Raw genomic sequence first — 22,212 nt, forward strand, 5'->3', positions numbered from 1 at the left:
CCCTTTCACAAACAGTAATTGAAGATCAAGTATGACATTTGACTCCCAACTGCAAGGAGGCAAGTTCTCTGGTGAAACCCCAATCCTCCCTAAATTCCCCAAGCTTGCTCCTTCTGAGCCACGGAATCAGGTAGTAGAAAATATGACTAATCATTCCCTAAAAGGATAACATGTGAACTGGTCCTCAGTGCGGAATGACCTGAACTCTTGGAGTGCTCTTCCCTCCATCTGCAGAGGGAAACTGTCCCGGCTACTAGATCATGGATGGATCCAGATATTGACCATGCCTTGTGAAGGATGTAGGCAAGAAATGGGGCAGCTGGAGGGACAATCAATGTATATGGGGAGCCAGCTTTTGCCCACAGGCCCCATCCTTGCCATGCACTGTCTGGCTCTTCTGCACAGAAGCTATGCATGTACAAGTTCAGTTTCAGTTATATTTCGGAATATTCATCAGTAGCTTTTCTCCCTAACAAGACCAAAAGCAGCTTACAACAACAAGAAAAACCTAGATATGATACAAGAAATAAAACTGAAATATACAAAACAAGCAAAAACTGGGGTATGCTGGGGTCAGCCCAGAATCCAATAGGTAATTTGCCCAAGCCATAGGCCTTAAACCACAGGCTAAAGCCAAGGCCAAGAGCTCTTGCATACGAGCTTATTGTGTGCACAGGAGTACTTTATAACATAAGCTTGTTGGATGTGTATTTTATTTATTTATTAGTTCAACTTATACCCCTCAGTTCCCATCCAAAAACACATGAAGCTGGCTTATACTGAATCAGACCCTTGGTCCATCAAAGACAGTATTGTCTACTCAGACCGGTAGCGGCTCTCCAGGGTCTCAGGCAGGGGTCTTTCACATAACCTACTTTCCTAGTCCCTCTGCATGCCAAGCAGATGCTCTACCACTGAGCCACAGCCCCTCCCCAACGGGGCTCAAGGCAGCTCACAAGATATAAAAACATATACGTTCATTAAAACAATAAAACAATCTCCATAAAACATACAAGATCAGAAAAATTTAAAATCAGAAAACTAACTCTGTGTGTGTTAAGTGCCGTCAAGTCGCTTCCAACTCATAGTGACCCTATGAATCAATGTCCTCCAAAATGTCCTATCCTTGAAAAAATGTCTTTTCCTTGTAGAAAACTAACTGTGTGTGTGTGTGTGTAAAGTTCCGTCAAGTCACAGCCGACTTATGGCGACCCCTTTTGGGGTTTTCATGGCAAGAGACTAACAGAGGTGGTTTGCCAGTGCCTTCCTCTGCCCAGCAACCCTAGTATTCCTTGGTGGTCTCCCATCCAAATACTAACCAGGGCTGACCCTGCTTAGCTTCTGAGATCTGACGAGATCAGGCTAGCCTGGGCCATCCAGGTCAGGGCAGAAAACTAACTACAGATGGCTAAAATCGTAGTAGCTGCAGCACTCAGACAACCAAAGCCCCAGTTCTATTGAAATGCCATTAAAATAGAGAACTGGGGGGGGCAGCTTAGATAAAAACCCATAGCTGTCTTCAACCATAGGCCTGGTGGAACAACTCTGTCTTACAGGCCCTGCATAATTGTTTATGATCCGCAGGGCCCTGATCTCACTTGGAAGAGAGTTCCCTGTGGCCCTGCCCGAGGACAGCTGGACATTCTATGACATGTAACTGGAATTGCAGGGTACAGCGTGTGCAAACTGGGGGTCTGTGCAGAAGAGTTGGTCAACATGTGAAGGTCGGAGTGGGTCCAGCTGGTGCAATCCCAGGTTCCCTGCTCCATGCATACATTATTCCCACATTTTAGTCATCTGCACACAGCACAGCTGACCGGTGTTTTCTCTTGTTCTAACGTTGACACTACCCAGCCATGTAAATGTAGTTGAAGAATATGAGGTTTCTCCTTGTTTGGAGGATGGAAACCTAAAATTACTCCGGTTAGTTGCAAGAATCATCTCAGCAATGTCAGGGATGCAGAAGTACATTATTGGGAGCCCCTACCTTATAATAATCGTACAGTAATCCAAGAGCAGCAGCACTGTCCTCGTCGCCATTTATGCTCATCATAGCTTTAGTGGCTGCTGTTAAGGGGTTCTCCAGGTAAGATTTCCAAGCTTCATCTTCACTTGTATAGGCTCTTCTGGAATTGAACGGAGCATCACTTGGCACTATGGTCACAAGCCGGTTTTTACTGTGGATTTAAAACAAATGTGGACTTGTGAAAGCATGCAGTGGTTCCCCGAAGGCCTTTAATTGCACATCCACAAATCACATTCTTACTTAGATAGGATGAGCAGACAATAGGACAGTCAATTAAAGGGATTTTGTTATTGTTTTTTTAAAAAAAAAACAGTGCAAAAGCAGACAGGATTTCATCAACAGAAGTTTCCTACTGAAACACAAATAGATTACCTTATAATTATATATTGTAACTGAAATCCCCAATTTGAGTCTAGAACACATACTGGCAAGCTATTAGTTTTCACCAGCTGTGAACTTATTCACCTTTCTCCCCCTGAATGAATACAGATTTAAAATAATCACATTGTTCCACACACTTTAAAAGAGATTGGTTAGAAAACCAGTATAAATTAACTCGTCTCAGAGGTAATTTTCTTTCTTTCTTTCTTTCTTTCTTTCTTTCTTTCTTTCTTTCTTTTTCTTGAAAAAAGCATCTTAGCAACCATTGTGCACATTAAAAATCACTCTGTAAAACTAGTGGAGACCATATGTAACATGAAACCATAGTTTAAATGGACAAGACTGGGAGGGCTGTTGCTCAGCATTATAGCATCTGCCTTGCATTCTGAAGGTCCCAGGTTCAATCCCTGGTATCTTCAGTTAAAAAGATCAGTTGGGAGGTGATATGAAAGACTGCTCCCTAAGGAGACCCTGGAGAGTGGCTGCCAGTTGAAGTAGACAATAGTGACCTAAACAAACCAATGGTCTGACTCCGTATAAGGCAGCTTCATGTGTTTGTACAGAGCTGCCAATCTCCTACTCTTGGTTAAAAGGTCACCAGATCTGCAACACACCAGTGAGACCTAGATAGACAGTTTTCACTAGTTTGTGGCACCCTGTAATTTAATAGCTGATAAAATAATGCCCCCTATGCATTATTGAAATTTGAAGTTTGCTTACTTGAAGTTTCCTTGCCTACAGAACTGGAACAAGAATCCACAAAAATTGACTCTCAAACTGATATCAAAATCCAAAAAAGTTGTTAACTGTTAGTGGCACACATGTAAGCCAAATGCCCTCTTACAATCTGTGTTACTCACTACATTACTGATAGCAATCCTGCACCAACGTTTTCCCCATTTTGATTTCTGGATCAAAAATGCAGCTTTTAAAAGAGCCAAAATATTTTGCCCCAACTGTGAAAATGTTCGATGACATTTGTCTCCCCTATTGGCTGCTGTTTCAACGTCATTATTTACTGGTTAGGACTTCTTTCTCCTTCCTACAATCATCCCAGCCAATCAGGGATCACATGGTGAATGTGATCATGATATCACAATGCTACATAGCCAATCAGATTTTGCTACATGCTGACATCGCTGAAAGAAAACAAAACAGATTCAGATTGACAGCACTGCTTTCTTAGAAGCAAAGCACTTTGTTCTCATCTGAAACAATCACTTAAAAATCACTGACTGGGGGTGGGGGGGAGCTGGCCAAAAATTTTAACTTGCCTCCTAGCTGATAATCAAATTTTGAGTCACACAGCAATGTGATCGCTTGAAAATACTGCCATGTGCAGGCTGTTCCATATGGCAAAATGTTTGCATGTAACAGTTCCTCATACCTATTGCTATTTTCAACATGCAATCCCTGACCCTTCTTTTTTGTGACAGCATTGTGAATAATTGCTGAAACTATATGAGGAAAACCTCATGATCTGCTCGTTACATTTAACAGCCTCCTCCATATGGCAGCATTTTCACGGGGCTGCCACACCACTCACTATAGATATAAATTAGGCCCAGAGTCACAAGGTGATGTAAGAGGGGAGGTTTTCAGGGTCAGCGAGTGGTCTGAAGGAATCACGGAAAGTAAAACTTGGCAGAACTTGTTAGCTGGCTTTGAGGTGAGTGTGCAAATAGTGGGCACAGATTCTGAGAAGCACCAGTAGCACACTGGTGGCAGTGTGGTCTTTCCTAAAAGATGAATAATTCAACCTGAGGAGCCAATTCAACCTGAGGAGCTTAATACCTGTAAATTATCATGAATACAATCATCCACAGGTCTTCCAATCCAAGCAGTCAGTGAAACATGTAAGGAGCTACCTTCCAGTTCTTGGCTGCTAAATATTTGTCAGAAATGATGCAAACAGGGTTGGAGACCTCCCAGAGTTATGACTGACCTCCAGACTACAGAGATCATTTCCTCTGGGGGAAAAAATAGCAGCTTGGGAGGATGGACTATATGGCATCACATCCCTCTGAGCTCCCTCCCCAAACCCTGTCCTCCCTGGGCTCTGATCCCAAATCTCCAGGAATTTCTCTACCCAGAGTTGGCAACCTCAGATACAAAGGATGTTCCAATGCACAGCGTCCGTTTCCATTTACAGAGCTGTGTGATCCTGTTGCAATGGTACTTACTAGTAACTGAGGATTATATTTTCAAGAAGTACAAAGGACCCTTGGAAAGGCAGTGTATTCCTTTCTATCCAGTTATCTACTTTGGGCTCTCCTTGACATTGACGAGGAAGGGCTTTTCCTTTGAGTTTCAGAGGAAACTGGAAACAAAGAACAATGAAGGGGTCTCCTACTTCGTCAGGGCCTAATATGAGAGACAAAACACTCCACACACACACTCCTGAAGCAAGTTCTAAAGATAATGGTGTCCATTCATAGGAATTGTACACCTCATACCCCTAATGAAGACCAATCACTCAAAATTCATTTGGTTATGTAATCAAACTAGACAATGAATACACTCTGCTTTTGGGAACTCTTATGTTTTTGCTGCTCACAAGAGGCTATAACTGCAGGATTGTTCTTCTAATCCTAGAAGAGCCACTTCTCTCTAGCTGAGTAGTTTTTGTTAGAATTCCTCTTTTCTCTGCAAAGGCTCTACATTAGTCTGAACAAAGGCTCTACACGTAAATATGATACAGACACCTGCACATTGTGAATGCTATATCAGAAGCACCCACTCAGTTTATTAACAAGGGCTACAGAAGTGTTCTGTTCCAGATTGTCTGATGGGAGAGTTTTATGTGCTACAAAGGACAGGCCTTAACCTGGTCCTGTGATCACCTTCAGAAACTTCCTCATCACCTGAACTTGGCCTAGCAGCATGTAGGAAGAGAGAGCCCCTGATCGTGTGCAGAGCTCCAACACGGTTCACTTGAGAAACTAATCACTAGAAAAGTGCTAAGAGCACAGTAAGCCATTTTAGAGAAGATCAATTAACACCACTCTTGGATACACAGATCAGATCCAAGCATTCAACCCTAACTTAAAAGCTGCAATTGCAGCTGGCTACCAAACTGTGATTTCTCTGAAAGTCAGCACAAGCTGATAAAAACTGCAAATGTCACAGGTTCAAAGAACCATGTGACCAGGCCCTGAATCAGCCCTCTGTTTGGCTATAACCAGGGCTGCACAGATGGCGCGACAAGCAAAAAGACCTTGGAATTACCGTGGTACACTCTACAAAAATATCTTCCTGTGCAGAGGCAGTGAAACTGCCGCATTCTACATTAAGGATTATTAGGAAAGGGGTTGAAACAAAGAAGCCAGTGACATAATGCCCTTCCATAGTATTCCAACTAGGCACAGTTGGAATACTGTGTGAGTTCTGGTTGATTTACCTCCAAACAGGGTTGTCAGGTCCCTCTTCGCCACCAGTGAGAAATTTGGGGGGCGGAGCCTGGGAAGGAAGGAAGGAAGGAAAGTGTCCAATTGCCAAAGTGGCCATTTTCTCCAGGTGAACTGATCTCTATTGGCTGGAGATCAGTTGTAATAGCAGGAGATCTCCAGCTAGTATCTGCAGGTTGGCAACCCTATCCCAAAAACATATTATAGTGCTGAAAAAGTGTAGAAAAGAGCAATCAAGATGATGAAAGGAGTCAGAACACCTTCCCTGTATGGAAAGGCTTGAGGGTGGGGGTTTAGCTTTCAGAAAAGATAAATAAGGAAGGGAACCGGACAGAGGTTATAAAATGATGCATGGGGTGAAGAAAGCAGACAAAGAAATATTTTCCTCCCTCTCCCTTAGTGCCCAATGAAGTTGATGGGCAGTAAAGTACGGCCAGTTAAAGGAAGCCCTTCTTCACTCAAAGGGCAATCTACTTGTGGGATGCACAGCCACATAGCGTAATGATGACCAGTAGAGAGCCAGTGTGGTGTATCAGACTAGGATTTGGGAAACCCAGGTTTGAATCCCCACTCTGCCATGGAAACTTGCTGGGTGACCTTGGGCCAGTCACACACTCTCAGCCTCAACCCTGGCAAGTATTTGGATAGGAGACCTCCAAGGAATATCAGGGGCATGACACGGAGGCAGGCAAAGGCAAACCACCTCTGAATGTCTCTTGCCTTGAAAACCCTACGGGGTTGCCAGAAGTCAGCTGTGACTTGATGGGGGAAAAAAGTTTAGTGGAGGGAATAGACAGATTCATGGAGGATAAGTCTATCAATAGCTATTTCGCCATAATAACTAAATGGAACCTCCACATTCAGAGGCAGAGCCCATTTGAATACCGGTGCTGCATCACAACAGTGGGGGAAGGCTTTGGCCTTCGTGCCCCGCTTGTAGGCCTCCGGGGTACATCTGTCTAGTCACTGCCAAAGCTGATGCTGGACTAGAAGGACCGTTGGTCTGATCCAGCAGAGCTGCTCATATATTCTTAATTCTGCAGGATCATAGAAAACCAGAACACTGTGTTGGGTACTGACAGCAGCTTCTTCAGGATCTTAACCTTCATGTGTGCTTTTTTAAAAATGAAGCTTCTACCCTCTGTGGGCATGAAGATATTCCTGTTAGTTTATGGACAACTCCTGCTGGAATATAGGAGTTATAGTTGAATTAAGATATGAGTGGTCGGTGCCCTTTATAATGTTTATCTTCTCTCTATGAATAGAAAAAACAGAGTAATAGCACACACCTAAGAACGTTTTCCTAGCAGCAAACTCCAGTGAATAGAAGTGAGTAGGATTGTGGATACACCCGCTTAGGATAGGGTCATATGTTACACAAACTAATTGTGTACATTGACTCCATTTACATAAGTGATATACGCTGAAAAACAGAGTTTTCCTGGGTACTGAATTAGAGTTACCTTGTTATGGAATTGTTTTATTTTTAATGCACAGGATACACCATAGCTCCACATAGCCATTTCCCCCAGAAACAATGTCCTCTTTTTCTGGTTACTACCAATTACTGAAGCTCTCCCTTGGCTATTTTGAAGAGCACTCATTGCTGCTTATCTGAACACTCCACTGAAATAACTTTTTATAGGCACCATTTCCGGAAAGTGAGTGGCAGAAGGACTATGGGGGAGGGAGATAAGGCATGGGAGGAGAGGATAAAATGTGGAGGAGAGTCTAGTGATTACATTTTAAATGGAACTCGTCAACTGTTGGGTTTAACAGCTCTGCCAACTGCAGAGAACGCACCAAGACTCTCTTCCCCTCCCCATGCTAAAAGGGCTTGCCTAGGTCTGTAGAAAAGTGTCGGCAAGACTAGCTATCTTGATGTAAATAACCTCAACCTAGCCTTGACCTTTTCCTAAGGCTAGGCTTCACTGACTTTGATGTAGCAGCTAATTGAGAATGACCCAGAAGGCAGATGCAATCTCTAAATTAAGCAACATTGAAGCAGTCAGACCTGAAGCCACTCAAACTGCAAGATGCCCCCACCCCCATGGGTTGCAAGGTACTCGCTGGATAGGGTTGCCAACCTCTAGGTAGCCCCTGGAGATCTCCTGGGATTACAACTGATCTCCAGGTGATAGAGATCACCTGGAAAAAATGACTGCTTTGGAAGGTGGACTCTATGGCATTATACTCTATTGAAGTCCCTCCCCAAACCCCATCCTCCTCAGGCTCTACCTCCAAAATCTCTAGGTATTCCTTAACCTGGAGCTGGCAACCCTGCTTCTGGGTGTTGGTGAGTACTGGGATTTTGAGTAATGGGATTTTGAGAGGGATCAAAAAGAGTTCTTTCTTGCTTCCTTCTAAGATCCTGAACAGGAATTCTGTGAACAACAGATGGAAGAAGGAAGGCTTCTACTCCTGCCCTTTGGGTCAATACTTAGAGAAGCCAGGTTGGCCTTGGAAGGAAAAGAGTAAAGGAAAATGGGGTGGTAGCCATGCTCAAAATTTTAATATCCATCTGTTCTGATCCACATTCGTGGGTGCGGTAACAAAGATATGTGCTGGCAAAACGTATTTAAAAGCAGAAGTCTTTCAAGTTGAAAATTAATCCTCTTGAAGACATAAATACGCAAGTAGTATGAGTATTATTCATAGGCTTGGATCCAGTGAATAAGTTGTGTGCACACTAGATACTCCATGCCATGGAGTGTGCTTTCTCTTCACTAAACCTTCTGTTTGCACAAGATCAATGGTTTTCAGTGGGCCCTTGAGCAAATGGAAGTGTTAGTGGAAGAAGAAGTGTGCTCCATGGTAGATACTATCTAGTGCGCGTATATCTCATTCCCAGGATCCAAGCCAATGTGTTTGAGGCCACTGGGGAGAAGACAAAGTAGAACAGCCTTGGCAAATTAATCATCGCTTATTATGTTATATACACAATTTATTTGCTTTTATAGAGCAGTACCCACTTATTAGAATATCTGTCCTCATTTAATTGGTTTGCTTATAGTCCCAACAAGAACATAGCCCATAAAATCACACCAAGCAGGCTAGAACTGACAAGGTATCCAGAACTACTCTGCTTGGACACAGTCAAGTCACTATGTTTTCATACAACGGGCTATTCTTGAAGAAACTATAAAGCAGAGAGTTAAAAAGACAGTTAAATCTATCTTATTTTCAGATTTGTAAAGATCTGCACAGATATTTCAAAAGGAAAGACTCCTCTGCTAACTTCTAGATTTAAATGTGAAGAATGTTTTGGTAATTACCATGAAAACATTTTCTGCCAGTTAAATGATTTCGAGGAGGCATAATCTGACATTTAATTGCAGAGTGAAGCTTTGAAAAACGAATTCTGTTTTTTTTTCCACCTCCTTTGTTTTCTGTCACCATAATTATTCTAGACACAGAAGAGAAGCTGAATTTATAAATAAAGTTACGTGGCATGGAAAATCTGTTAAAAGGCACCAAAAACATTTCTGCCAATGAAAATCCGAGACACCAAGATGAACACCATCCATTGCTACGCTGCTTCCAGGATAAGTTCAGAAAGAAGCAGGCTGGCTCCATCTTCTTTCTTTTATCAAACACTAGGCCTCATTTAAAATTGGTCATATGGAATGTAAACAAATGCACCTCAGACCAGTTCTTCAGATCTAATGGGCATACCTTTCTTTGATGCCAGAGCCTCATCACAGGTGAGATTGGTTACATCTCATAGCAAGCCTTAAGGCCTTCGCCTGTGGTACCCTATCTTTGGAATTCCCTAGGCAAGGGCCATTTACCCCAAGCACTTGGAAGTTTCTGATTAACAGTGAACAAGTTTTTATTTCGGAAAGATTAGTGCACCATCCCACTCTGGTCATATTATGAGAAGAGAAGACTCACTGGAAAAGACAATAATGCTAGGAAAAGTTGAGGGCAGCAGAAAAAGAGTAAGACCCAACATGAGATGTATTGACTCTATAAAGGAAGCCACGGCCCTCACTTTGCAAGATCTGAGCAAGGCTGTTAATGATAGGACATTTTGGAAATCATTAATTCATAGGGTTACCATAATTCAGAAGTGACTTGATGGTACTTAATACAATCTCAGTGTATCCTAAATGCTGACTTTATGTCACTTTTAATGGATTTGTGTAGGTTTTTTAATTTGTATATTGTCATGATAGTCCACCAAGAGTCCATGGAAATGTACAGAAAAATAGGGGAGAAATCACACCAATACAGAAATAGATAGTAATTGTATCTTCAAGGGCAACTTAGCAAGAGATGTGAGCTGAGTGTAGAGTGTGAGTATGTCATTTGGAATCTTTCAGTGTTTAGACAGATGAACAGACATACACATACCAGTGCCATCAGCATACTCAGAATCCCAGCCACCTTGAGCCACAGGGGAAAGATAAAAATGTTTTAAACGAAATATGGAAATATTTGGAATTTATTCCAAGCCTAGAGACAGAGAAAGTGACAAACTCAACCTCCACACTAATCACTTGGGTAATTGAAATAACCCCACCAGAGAGGTGCAACCTTATATAAGATTGATTCTGCTACCTGCCAAGAGCCAGCGTGGTGTAGTGGTTAAGAGCAGTGGTTTGAAGCGGTGGACTCCGACCTGGAGAAACAGGTTAGATTCCCCACTCTTCCACGTGAGCGCCGGACACTAATCTGGTGAACTGAGTTGGTTTCCCCACTCCTACACATGAAGCCAGCTGGGTGGCCTTGGGCTAGACACAACTCTCTTAGAGCTCTCTCAGCCCCACCTACTTCACAGGGTGTCTGTTGCGGGGAGGGGAAGGGAAGGTGATCGTAAGCCAGTTTGATTCTTCCTTAAGTGGTAGAGAAAGTCGGCATTTAAAAACCAACTCTTCTTCTTCTACACAAACTGGACCCAAGATTAGTCAACTAACAGTCCATCTGTGGTTCTCTAGAAGGTAAAGGTAACAAGAGTAGGATCCAATTTTCCCATAAAACATAAAGCCACTCTTGGTCTCAAACTATGATTATGTCATTGCCACTATGAATGAGAGAAATGGGGGGTTCTCCTTTTAGACAGCATGAGTGATCAACAGCACGAGTGATGAAAAGTGAAGATATTGTAAGGATGTCAATAACATTTAAGTGGTGCAAGGAATCCCAGAATCCTCTGCAATGCTGCATGGGACTATATGTTTAATAGCAAAATATACAGCGCTTGTTAAATTTGCTTCTTCCACTTTTCCTCGCTCTCTCCGATGTTGACTCCCACACTGCTCCATCTGCACGTTTTAAACAAATTGAAACTGAAAAGTCCTCAGGGCAGGGGGCTGTCATTTGTTTACATTACTTTGTCAAGCGCCATGTGCAGAGGTGGCAGAAAAGTCAGACAAGCAGTTAATAAGTACCTTGGGCTGCAGGGATTCAACAAAATACTCTTAAAACTTCAATAAGAAAAGATCTGGACTGCGGAGGTGCCAACCTCCCCCAGCAATTTGGCACTAATCCGGGATGAGGAAACAGTGGGCTTATAGCAGAGCCTTCTCCCAAGGAAAAAGCCTCTTTGGTAGGGATGCCAGCCTCCAGGTGGAGCCTGGGTATCTCCTGGAATTAAAGCTCGTCTCCAGATTACAGAGATTAGTTCTCCTGAAGAAAATGGATGCATTGAAGGGTAGGCTCTATAGCATTGTACCCCACTGAGGTCCCTGTCCTCCCCAGGCTCCATCCCCTAATTTCCAGGAGTTTCCCAACCTGGATCTGGCAACCCTACTCTTCAGCCAGAGGAATACTCTGCACTTAGCTGAATGCAGGAGTAAGATACACCCTACTACTTCAGGGGGCCAAACTAAATGTTACAGTTTTTAATGAGTTAGGTCTGGGTTCCCTGGACCCAACTTAAGTTCCCCACAGCTGGGAATAACTACCCTCCCCCCTGGTGGAATTTTAGCAAGGGGAAAAGGCTCGGGGGGGGGGGGAGGAGGCAGGAGCCCTTTCTTTTCCCCATGGCAATGTTCTGAGTTCGCTTAGGTTTTCCTTTCTCTCTCGCTCTCTTTTTTTAGGAAGCCATTCCCTGCAGCTGATGTGTGACTGCAGAGAACACAAGTTGGGTCCAGGAAACTCAGACCCAACTCTTTTAAATACCATCATGTTTAGTTTGGCCCAAGGAAGAGGTACCAAACAGAGCAGGAGTTTGGTTGATGGTTTGCGGTGGGGCCACCCACATGTGTCCAGCTAGTCGGTTTCTACTCGCAGCAATCGGGATAGGGACAGTCCCTATACGGTTTGCAATTAAGTGTGAATAACAATACACAAAGCTCTTTGTCGGGAAGCGACAAGAAGCTGGAGTCATCTCTGCTGCCTTCCTACTCTTGCTGGAGTCAGGTTTAAATCTTTAAATCTGTAGAAGGAATTCAGGCGAGACAGGTTTTTAGACAGAAGGGCTCCAGTAAAACAGATACAGTCAAAATAGCTTTAGGGATAAAATCATGTTTCCTTATTCTAATTGCGACGGAGAAGCAATTTCTCTTTTTAGGGTTAGAGGGCTTTTCCGTTGTCATCAAGCTTGTCAACTTCTATGGAAAACTGTAATAAAATATTGATTTTTAAGTGCAGGTTATTTGTGCATGTTAAAACTTCTCGGCTACAAATAAACTTTTTAACTCAAAGAAGTAAGGTGAGAAATATTTATTGGAGACTAAAAGTTTGGAAGGAGCCATCATAACATCAACATTTTCAAACTCTTCAAGTTCAGTGTATACAGCAAAGTTGTGAGATCCAGTTACCAAACAAGAGAGAGTCTATTGTGCCAGCTAAATGGATACAGTGGGGGCAGGTTAGTCCTACACATCAGAACTAGGAACACAATGCAAAACAGCTTTTCCTATTAAATAGGGGCAGTTGGAGAGCATGCCCCCGCAAAATAATCATAGTTTCACCTATTTTGTTAATTATAGTTCTTTAAAGTGACAGTCCCATACACACTTGCCTTGGAGTAACCTCTGTGAATAAAATGGAATTTACTTCTGAGCAAACGTGCCTATTTGCACAATAAACTTCTTTCCATTCACACTATTTGATGCAATTTTGGTGATGTTATACAACTGGATATTTACTGGATTACAGACTGCCTTTTTAGTTGGACCAAGCTCCTCACTACTAAGAGTAGCAAAAATACTTATGGCACAAGAAATCTGTACAGGATCTACAAAAATGAACTCTATATAAACAGAAGCTATGTGGAGTTTTTGGGTTATGTTTTTTAAATTCTACGTTAAAGAGAACATATAAAATATTTTGAAATGCTTGCAAAACCTGCCTCTATAAACCTTTTCCTAACCCAATTGCTGAATGGGGTGCAGAAATAACCTATCCTTGCATTCATAACTTTCATGATTTCTTTTCTGTGCCTGGAGTATTTCACAATGCACAAAGACACCCCAATTAAATGGACATGAACTGACATGATAGTGAACTGCTATTCCTCCTTTTCAAGTTTCAAAAATTTTGCTTGGAACTATAAAGAAAACACTGCTATTTGGAACAGAAAAAAATATCATTCTACCAAAACACAATTACTAGAATCCAGCACAAAGAAATGAAAAAATCGTTTTAATTTTTTGCTTTATTTTGATGAAACGTTTTTCTGTCTTGACAAACTTTAATGCTTCTCTTTTATTTATACTTACATGGACACAATCAGGAGAATGTTAGATCCACTTATAATCACTGTGAAACTACCTTAAATGGAGTCATACCATTGGTCCTATCTCAGTCTTCAATCTCTCCAGACCCAGGACACATTTTAATCTCTAGGTGGCAGCATGGGACCCACTAAACGCCAAAGCACATGGCATCACAGTCATGTGACAGGAAGGGGTTGGAATTATGACCTCATCAGGCTAGGCTAGGGGCAGCAGACCATAAAAACAGGACACAGGCAACACAAGCCAAAAACCAGGAGGTGTTCTATAGTGTGGAAAAAGCCAAGGGTCAGAGACATGGGGGAATCCTCTGCTCACGAGTGCTTCCCCACTGCTCCTCTCTAGTTGCATGCAAAGAGAGGCGGGGGCATGGTGGTCTTACTCTTTATGCAAGAGGTCTTTCCAAAGAGCAGCGACCCCCCCCCAAAAAAAACCAGACATGTTCCTTTTATATAAAGATTTGGGGAGGGGCTGTGGCTCAATGGTAGAGCATCTGCTTGGTATCCGGAAGGCCCCAGGTTCAATCCCCAGCATCTCCAGTTAAAGGGACTAGGCAAGTAGGTGATGTGAAAGATCTGAGACCCTGGGGAGCCGCTGCTGGTCTGAGCAAACAATACTGACTTTGATGGACCAAGGGTCTGATTCAGTATAAGCCAGCTTCATGTGTTCATGTGTTTGAATGAAATGCCACAAACTAAAGGCCGGGGATGGTCTGTAAAGAAAACAAATTAGGTGTGGCAAATCAGTGTTCCAAGTTGTCCCATCTTGAACACAGGTCTACAAGTGGAACTTGAGTCTTGCTGAAGCCAATGAAACTTCCTAACTTGACGGTGTAGCAATTGCAAAATCCCTGAGATTTTTATTGAATGCAGGTTTGACTAGGACAAGCATCCAATGATAACACCAATGACATGGCTCTCACTTCCTCTGTAAACTTTCCTTTCTCTCTCCATGATATTTATAAACAGGCTATTCCGGGAGGTCTGTGCAATTCACGCCACGACAAGTAGATACCAAATTCCACCAAAGAAATTAAATATCAAGCTGCAGCCCCCCATATAGTTAACCATAGCTGTCCATGGGTCTTCATGACAACTAAATCTAGCTGCACTGGGACCGGCAAACATACGCACTATGGGAATTTTAGCAGTCTCATATCCACAGAGGATAATATTGCGGTAGACATGCTGTGTTGTGCAATTGTCACTCTCTCACATTTCCCCCTCCATATGCAAGCATATATGACAACACTGTTCCAGTTAACGTCACAGCCTACTAAACAACGATATACTGCCAGACTTCTTGGATACTCCTCTCGCTCAGGGTCAGTTCAAAAGTAATGTTTTCCTCTGTGGAGGAGTTTTTGAAATATTTTCTGTGCTGGAAAAGCCTCTGGAACATTCTCAGAAACCCCAGGTGACATTTCTAAGGAGGGAAAAGTCACAAGCAGGGAATCAATTCCCACCAGCTCCTTCTGGTATCTGATCTTCCTGGGATTTCCAACCCAAGGCAAAGTTTTCTCGTGTGCATATCAATAGGGCCAGTGTCTGATCTATTGGGCAGAAAGCTGGAGACTTGGAGCTGGGCACCCTGAAGGCAGTTAAACATTTTAAAATCCCACTGACATCAATGGGGGGGGGAGAATTAAGCATATACTTAGCTTTAGCCATTAAAAATCAATGGGACTTCAAAGTCCTTAACTTTGGCTACATTTTCCCCCAAATTTCTTTAAAGTTTACTTTCTTTGAGTTTAACTTTTTTGAGTTTTAAGTGACATTGATAGTCAAGTCAACTTGAAGAAACAAAGGGGGGAGAGACAATTAGAATGGGTAAACAAAAAGATGTGTGTAAACGCTTCCATCCTTATGCTGATTGAAGAGCAAACAAGCCAGCAGAAGAGCCCGTTACAGACCCAACCCCTTTCTCTGTTTTTCCTTCACTGTTTTCAGGCTTGAGGTCACCAAATGTGTTGGCTCTCCCCAGCTCCTTCTCTACTACAGTTGTCATCTCAGCAATGGTAGCTCAACAGGGAATGTTGCAGGTGCCCCGTGGGGCTTCCCAGATGCCTGAGGACTTCAGTGTTGGGAAGGGCTGGGGCAACAGAGGCAGAGTTGAGGGCAACAAAAGAGCGATGGGGCAAGAGCAAGACCGTGAAGGCAGAGAATCATAGAGTTGGAAGGGACCACCAGGGTCATCCAGTCCAACCTCCTGCACAATGCAGGAAATTCACAACTACTTCCCCCCCCCTACACACACACCCAGTGACCCCTACTCCATACCCAGAAGATGGCCAAGATGCCCTTCCTCTCACAATCCGCCTAAGGTCATACAATCAGCATTGCTAACAGATGGCCATCTAGCCTCTTCTTAAAACCTCCAGGGAAGGAGAGCTTACCACCTCCCAAGGAAACCTGTTCCACTGAGGAACCGCTCTAACAGTTAGAAGATTCTTCCTAATGTCTAGACGGAAACTCTTTTGATTTAATTTCAACCCGTTGTTTCTGGTCCGACCTTCTGGGGCAACAGAAAACAACTCGGCACCATCCTCTATATGACAGTCCTTCAAGAGGGCACCATCCCACACCCCTGAAACTGCCACCTCAGCTTCTGCCTCACTATATCGTCAGCCCTGTCAATTACGGAAGCTTGGAAACCTCCAGCAAATCTCAGCACGAGATATCTCAAGCATTCTTTTAAATGCATAACATTTCAAGCATCACCATAATTGGAAACCCTTCTTTCAGATATTCCCAGAATATCACATCACCGTGGAACATCATGAGCATAACTTATTTTGTAATGCAACCATATACTCAAATAAGAGCATGCTTTCTATTCAGATGATTTAGAAAACCATAGAGCGGCTTTCTTCATCAGAGAAGCAGAAGCTGGCATTGAAGTCTCTATCAACCTGCCGTCGTCACAAGTTGCTTCTGATTGGCAAGAAGGATGTGACCATAATTAGCCACTTTTCCTGTTCCCAGGCAGATGCTTCATATTCTTTAACAGCATGTGTTTGTGATGCCAATAAAATATGTTTGCATTGAGTTGTTTTAGCCTCTTCCATTCCTCCATAGTCTGTTCAGAAGATGAAGGCAAAACAGGTGAATGTGGAAAGGTAGCTTTCCACATTTTTCCTATTAGCCCCTTCATTTCTGGATTGCCATTTTTCCCTGGCAGGGCTCCTGTGCTTTTTTAACTGCTGCATAACAAAACAGAAATTCAGCAAGTGAAACTTTGCTCAGCCTATGGACAGAACAAAGAGCAACAACAAAAACAACTTTTAGTACATCTTGTTTCAAGCTGTGTTTGGTATTGTTTATAATGGAAAGGCAAGATAAAAATCTTCTCAATAAATAACAAGTGGTATGTACACTTTGTTTGTTTCCTAGGACTTTTTGGCATGATGACAAACCATGGTTATTGTGGCTTATATATTTATATTATAATTAAGCCAGCATGCTTTGGTGGGTAGAGTCCGGTTGAGATCTGGGAGACCCAAGTTCAAATCTCCACTCTGTTATGGAAGCTCGTTTTGGTTTGTTTTGTTTTTTTGCCTTCCTCTGGGCATAGAGCAAGGGTCACTGGGAGAGTAGGGGGATAGCTGTGAATTTCCTGCATTGTGCAGGGGGTTGGACTAGATGGCCCTTGGGGATACCTTCAAGCTCTATGTTTCTATGGGTGACCTTTAGCCAGTCACTCTCTCAGCCAAATCAACTTCATGGCATTGTGAGGATAAAGACGGAAGGGGGAGAATAATGTTGTCAGCTGAACTGGGGAGAAAAATTGGGGTATAACCATCTAAAATAAACAATCCTGGAGGGAAAAGAGCGAAGTACAGTTTGTGGTTTCAAATGTAAGAACAAATACTGGTTTGTCATGAAATGAAAAGTATTAATTTCTGAGATGCGTAAAAGAGGAGCTGGATGAAAGTATGCAAACCAGAGGATCCCCCAGGCATGTTTCTGTATTGACAAACCACACCCAGTCATTCTGTCACAAACGTAGTTGGGGTTGTTTGCTACAGCAGATTAACACAGCTGACCCTCCAGAATGTACTGTATAGGTTGGAAATTTACTGGTCACATAGCATTAAAAACAGATGCAGGCAAATGGAACAATTTTCTCAGCTGGTCAGTAGCCACATGAACTGAATTCTAGCCTTATATTGAATCAGACCATTGGTCCATCTAGGTCAGTAAAGTCTAAGACTGGCAGCAGCTCTTCGGAGTCTCTTTCACATAACCTGCTACCTGATTTTTTTAAACAGAGTTGCCAGGATTGAACCTGGGATCTTCTGCATGCCAAGCAGATGCTTTACCACTGAGCCACAGCCCCTCCATAAAGGGTTGAGAGAATTGGCCTTTGTCTTCAGCCTTCTCAGTACCATGTCTCGGGTAGTTCTTTCTTTATCTGTATGTTTTCTAGGAGGTGTAACCCACTGGCAAACTTACACATGACACAGAAAGCACAGCGTGGGCAAAATAAAGACTGCGATCACAGAGTCACCTTGAAATACACTGCAGAAAAGTCTATTCTGGATTCTTCAACAGAGAACACAAGAGTAGTCCACATTACTGCAACAAGAAAATTCAGAAGGCTTTTTCAGGAGCAAACAGAGGCAAAAGGGCTGAACTAAAACAGCTTCTGCAAACAACTCAGCACGACAATAGCAGCATCACAGCTACAACCCAGCAGTGCCGACCCACCAATTTAGTTACCCTTTTCAAACTCCCTGCATTCGATGCAAATGCGTCAGAAGTTGTGTTTTGATTCAAAATGCTTTCCAACAGCTGTGCCTGAATAAGGTCATGCAAGAAAAGGCAACGGTCATCATATAAGGAAGAAGCAAACCAGAACAGTTATTGATGATTCCCTTGCAGTGGTGCAAAAAACTTAAAAGTAGGCAATGTTTATCACAGAGATTTCAGAGGGTATGGAAATGGGCTACATGAGATCTGTTCTACAACTTTTGTTGGGTTAGGAATATACAAAAAGTTCAAACTTTCTTGTTTTCCACTTATTAATTTTAAGTGCCTCATGGCCTAATTGCAAACATTTTGTGCATTCATGTCATTAAAAGAATTAATTCTGCCTGTAGAAAGAAAAAAAACTTTGCATAAGCTCTCTGTTATGTCAAATAAATTACACCTTACCTGCTTTATAGGTCCCACAGCCCCATCCTATGCATATTTATTAAGAAGCCAGTCTCACGAGTTCAGTGGGACTTAGTCCTAGGCAGGCATGGCATGGGCATCTTAACGTTGCACAAATCTGATTCAGCATTAAAACCATACCGCTTTGATCAGTAAAATTATTATTCCCTGCTTAGGTATCCTGGTAAAAGTGGCCCCTAAAACATCAGTTACTTCACTTCCTCGACAACGTGTGCAACGGCCTATGTCTAAACATGCAATAAATTTGGACTGACTAACCGACCCAGGCATACGCAATACCTCAGATACAGATCAAAACCCTTCTTTCAAACCATTGTTTTTCAACCAGAATATAATGGGCACACCTTATTTCACAAGACAGCAGCAGAGAACAAAACCTGCACCTTCCAACAATCCCAAGAGGGGATAAACAAAATCACAACGTTTCATTTTGGGTTAATCAAAGCGGAACATCTAGCCCCCTTTGCTCTGTACAAACAATTCCTAGGGTAATTCTGAACGGTCACTCTGTAGGGCATGACAATGTCCCTTGAGCCCCTTTTCTTAAAATGTATGATCTTGATACACTTCCTTATTTATTTTGATCTGAGCATCGTCTCCAGACCAGTAGTCTCTCCGCTTGGAACCTTTTTCCGATTAGTCTCTGCTCTCAACCCAATGAGTCTCTCCTCTCTGCCATCCACCTTCTCACGTTACAGAATTTTCAACTACAGCGCCCTCCATCTGTGGTCTGCTCCACCACTTTGCTTTGTAAAGCCTTCCTCTTTTCTTCTTTCCCCCTTCCCAGGTGTATGTTGTAGGTCAGCCCTAGGGCATGAAGTGCAGAGCAGGACTTCCTTGCCAGCGCACATGTGTGCAGCAGGGATTTGCACAGGCTAAGAAAAAAAGGGTCTGGTGTCGATCTCAAAAACCAACCCCCTACAAGGATTCGCCCCCTCTCCATTCTTCATGGGCATGATCTGATCTGAAACCATCAAATAAAGCTACAAGAAACGAGTAACTTCTGAAAGCAACACCAGAGGGGGGATAAGCTTCTGAAAGCCTTCCTACACTCTCACCTTCCTGCACATGTTTAGATGTGGGGAAGGGGATAAGGAAAAGTAACTGTACACAGCTAATCTACAGTGCGTACACATCAGTCCCACGATCAAGGTGTCCTTCAGCATTGGTGCATGAAGTCAGAGGCAGCTTTAACACAAAGTTAACACTGCTTGATTGGCGTGTAACTTTAAAACACACTAGGCTGCACAGCGCTTATTTCAAACCCTCCTTACAAGCACCACTATGTGTTGGGCCTTTTTTTTGGGGGGGGGGGGTAATTCGTAGTCTTTAGACACATAGCTGAAAGCCCTTTAGAAATCACCTTTCAGCTCATTGCTGATCACAAGTAAGCTGGGTTTTAAGAAATACAACCTGTTAAGGTTTCATTGGGAAGTGGAAGCCTTCACTTTCATTGCAGTTTTTCTGAACTTTTTTTTAACGGCAATCTAGTAAAAAACCAAAACATTTTGCACAAAACCATTTCCTCCTGCCAGGTATGTGTGTGGGGACTCCACATATGACCCATTTTCACATATACCCTTCAAGATCAAGATCTTTTTTCTGGTTACGGGGACAGAATTTCCCCACCGTGTTACGAAAGAAACGTGATTTCCGAGACTTATCTTCTGCCTCGTTCTGTCCCACAACGCAGGTACAGAAGTATACGGCGGAGGAGGAGAAGATGGCCGTTTCTGATCCAATATAAAAGCTCTTTTGTTGCATTCACACAAAAGCCAAGAATCGCTTTTCATCTTTAGGCCCTGAAGGAAACGGGGTAAGAAGAAGCCAAGGTCTCCCCCAAAGTTTGGGAAGGGGCACTGGGAGAGTTCAGAACCAAAGGGGACGGTGGAAAACAAGAGTGGGGAAGGAACGGGGTGGGAGAAGAAAAGCAGGCTGGGATCCAACAACTCCTCTGTGGGTGCGATTCAACCTCGCTTGACGCCTTTCATAAAGAAGGAAACGTAATCCCAGCGGGTCCGCCACCGAGATATGTTGTTCTTTTAGAGGGGGGAAAAAAGGGGGGGGAGAAAAAAACACAACCAACCAGTTGATCCGTTCAGGAGCTGAAAAGTAAGCGAGCTGGCTGTGATCACTTACTTGTCCGTCTCTTGTGACATGTTTGATCCAATGAACTCTCTCCCCTTTTCCAGGTGCCTCAGTCTCTCTGGCGAAACTGGACTTTCAAGTCTGTGCAGGTGAAGGGGGTGCGTGTGCGCGCGCGAGGGCGAGCGAGCGCCCGGGTCGGCAGAACCAGAGCTACTGGTAATTCTGCTTTTCGGTCCCCCCCTCTGCTTCTCCCTCGGCCAGACGCCGACAGGTAAAGCGGGACAGGTAAAGCCCCCTTTCTCCCCGCCCCTCGCCTGTGGAGAGGCGACTGGCTCCCTCCGCCTCCCTCCCTCCTTCCCTCCCTCCCTCCGCGGAGGGCACCGAGCAGGGAAGCGGCGCCCAAACCCTCCAGGTCACTTTCCCCACAGCAGCGGGATTCTTTCACTCAAGGAGACGAGGCCGAGGGACGAGCCGCGCGCTGATTGGGCGGCGCCGGCCCGCAGGTGAGCAGCCATTGGAAGAGGCGCGCTCAGGTAAAGGCCCTGGCTCAGAACTCCCAGCGAACTCCGCTCGGGACGGTTGCCCAGAGCCCAGCCGGCCCGGCGGGAAGGAGAGCGGCGGGAGACGCCTCAGGGCCTCGAAAAGCGCTCCGAGTCGACGCGGAGGGAGGCTGAAAGAGGCCCCAGGCCCAAGTGGAGGGTCTCCCGACTCGCCCTCCCCTTCCTCTCAGCCCTCTGGCGCAGCTCCTGGAGTCAGGCCCTGAGGGCCTGACTCCAGGAGCTGCGCCAGAGGGCTGAGAGGAAGGGGAGGGCGAGTCGGGAGACCCTCCACTTGGGCCTGGGGCACAGCCGGGGTGGTGGGGGTGCCTCTTTCAGCCTCCCTCTGCGTTGACTCGGAGCGCTTTTCAAGGCTCTGAGGCGTCTCCCGCCACTACTGCTAAACCGCGGCCTTGTCGCGAGGCGAGGGAAGGGATTGCCGCCAAGACGCCTCAGAGAGAGAGATCAATGCGCCAAGGGAAGGGATTGCCGCCAAGACCCCTCAGAGAGAGAGAGAGATCAATGCGCCAGCCCGTGTCTGGGCCTATAAAACAGGCGGCAATGGGCCGCCCAAGTCACCTACCCGCCACAACCGGCTTTCTCGTGCATACGTTGCCTCCCTCGTGGTGTTTTGGGTTCTAAGCGGTGGGTTTACAGGCCTCTCCGTCGAGGACGCCGGTTGCGCCCCTGTAAAGCGCTGTTTGTACAGTGTGTTTCCTGCGTTGAGGCCTTCAGATAACGGTGGGTGGGGCAGAGGGAAGGAGCTCGGCCTTGATTGTTGTGTGGGTGTGAAGTGCCGTCAGGTCGCCTCCGACTCAGGGCGACCCCATGGATGAAAGTCCTCCAAAATGTCCTGTCTTGGACAGCCTTGCTCAGGTCTTGCAAATTGAGGGCTGTGGCTTCCTTTATTGA

At 44.3% G+C, this 22,212-nt stretch overlaps 1 protein-coding gene across 2 annotated transcripts in view; it reads right to left on the reverse strand.

Moving 5' to 3' along the window:
- Positions 1 to 20,985, reverse strand: part of GRHL2 (grainyhead like transcription factor 2) — a 94,037-nt gene extending 73,052 nt beyond the window's left edge. For both annotated transcript variants that reach the window (XM_056854277.1, XM_056854276.1), the window contains exons 1-2: positions 20,816 to 20,985; positions 1,988 to 2,177 (exon numbers count right to left, since the gene is read on the reverse strand). In XM_056854277.1, coding sequence (XP_056710255.1) covers positions 1,988 to 2,177; positions 20,816 to 20,835 — 210 coding nt within the window. In that variant the 5' untranslated portion in view covers positions 20,836 to 20,985. The remainder of the gene's footprint in view (positions 1 to 1,987; positions 2,178 to 20,815) is intronic.
- Between the last annotated feature and the right edge of the window lie 1,227 nt (positions 20,986 to 22,212).

The sequence above is a fragment of the Euleptes europaea genome, chromosome 8, assembly GCF_029931775.1.
Source record: "Euleptes europaea isolate rEulEur1 chromosome 8, rEulEur1.hap1, whole genome shotgun sequence".
NCBI classification, from domain to species: Eukaryota; Metazoa; Chordata; class Lepidosauria; order Squamata; family Sphaerodactylidae; genus Euleptes; species Euleptes europaea.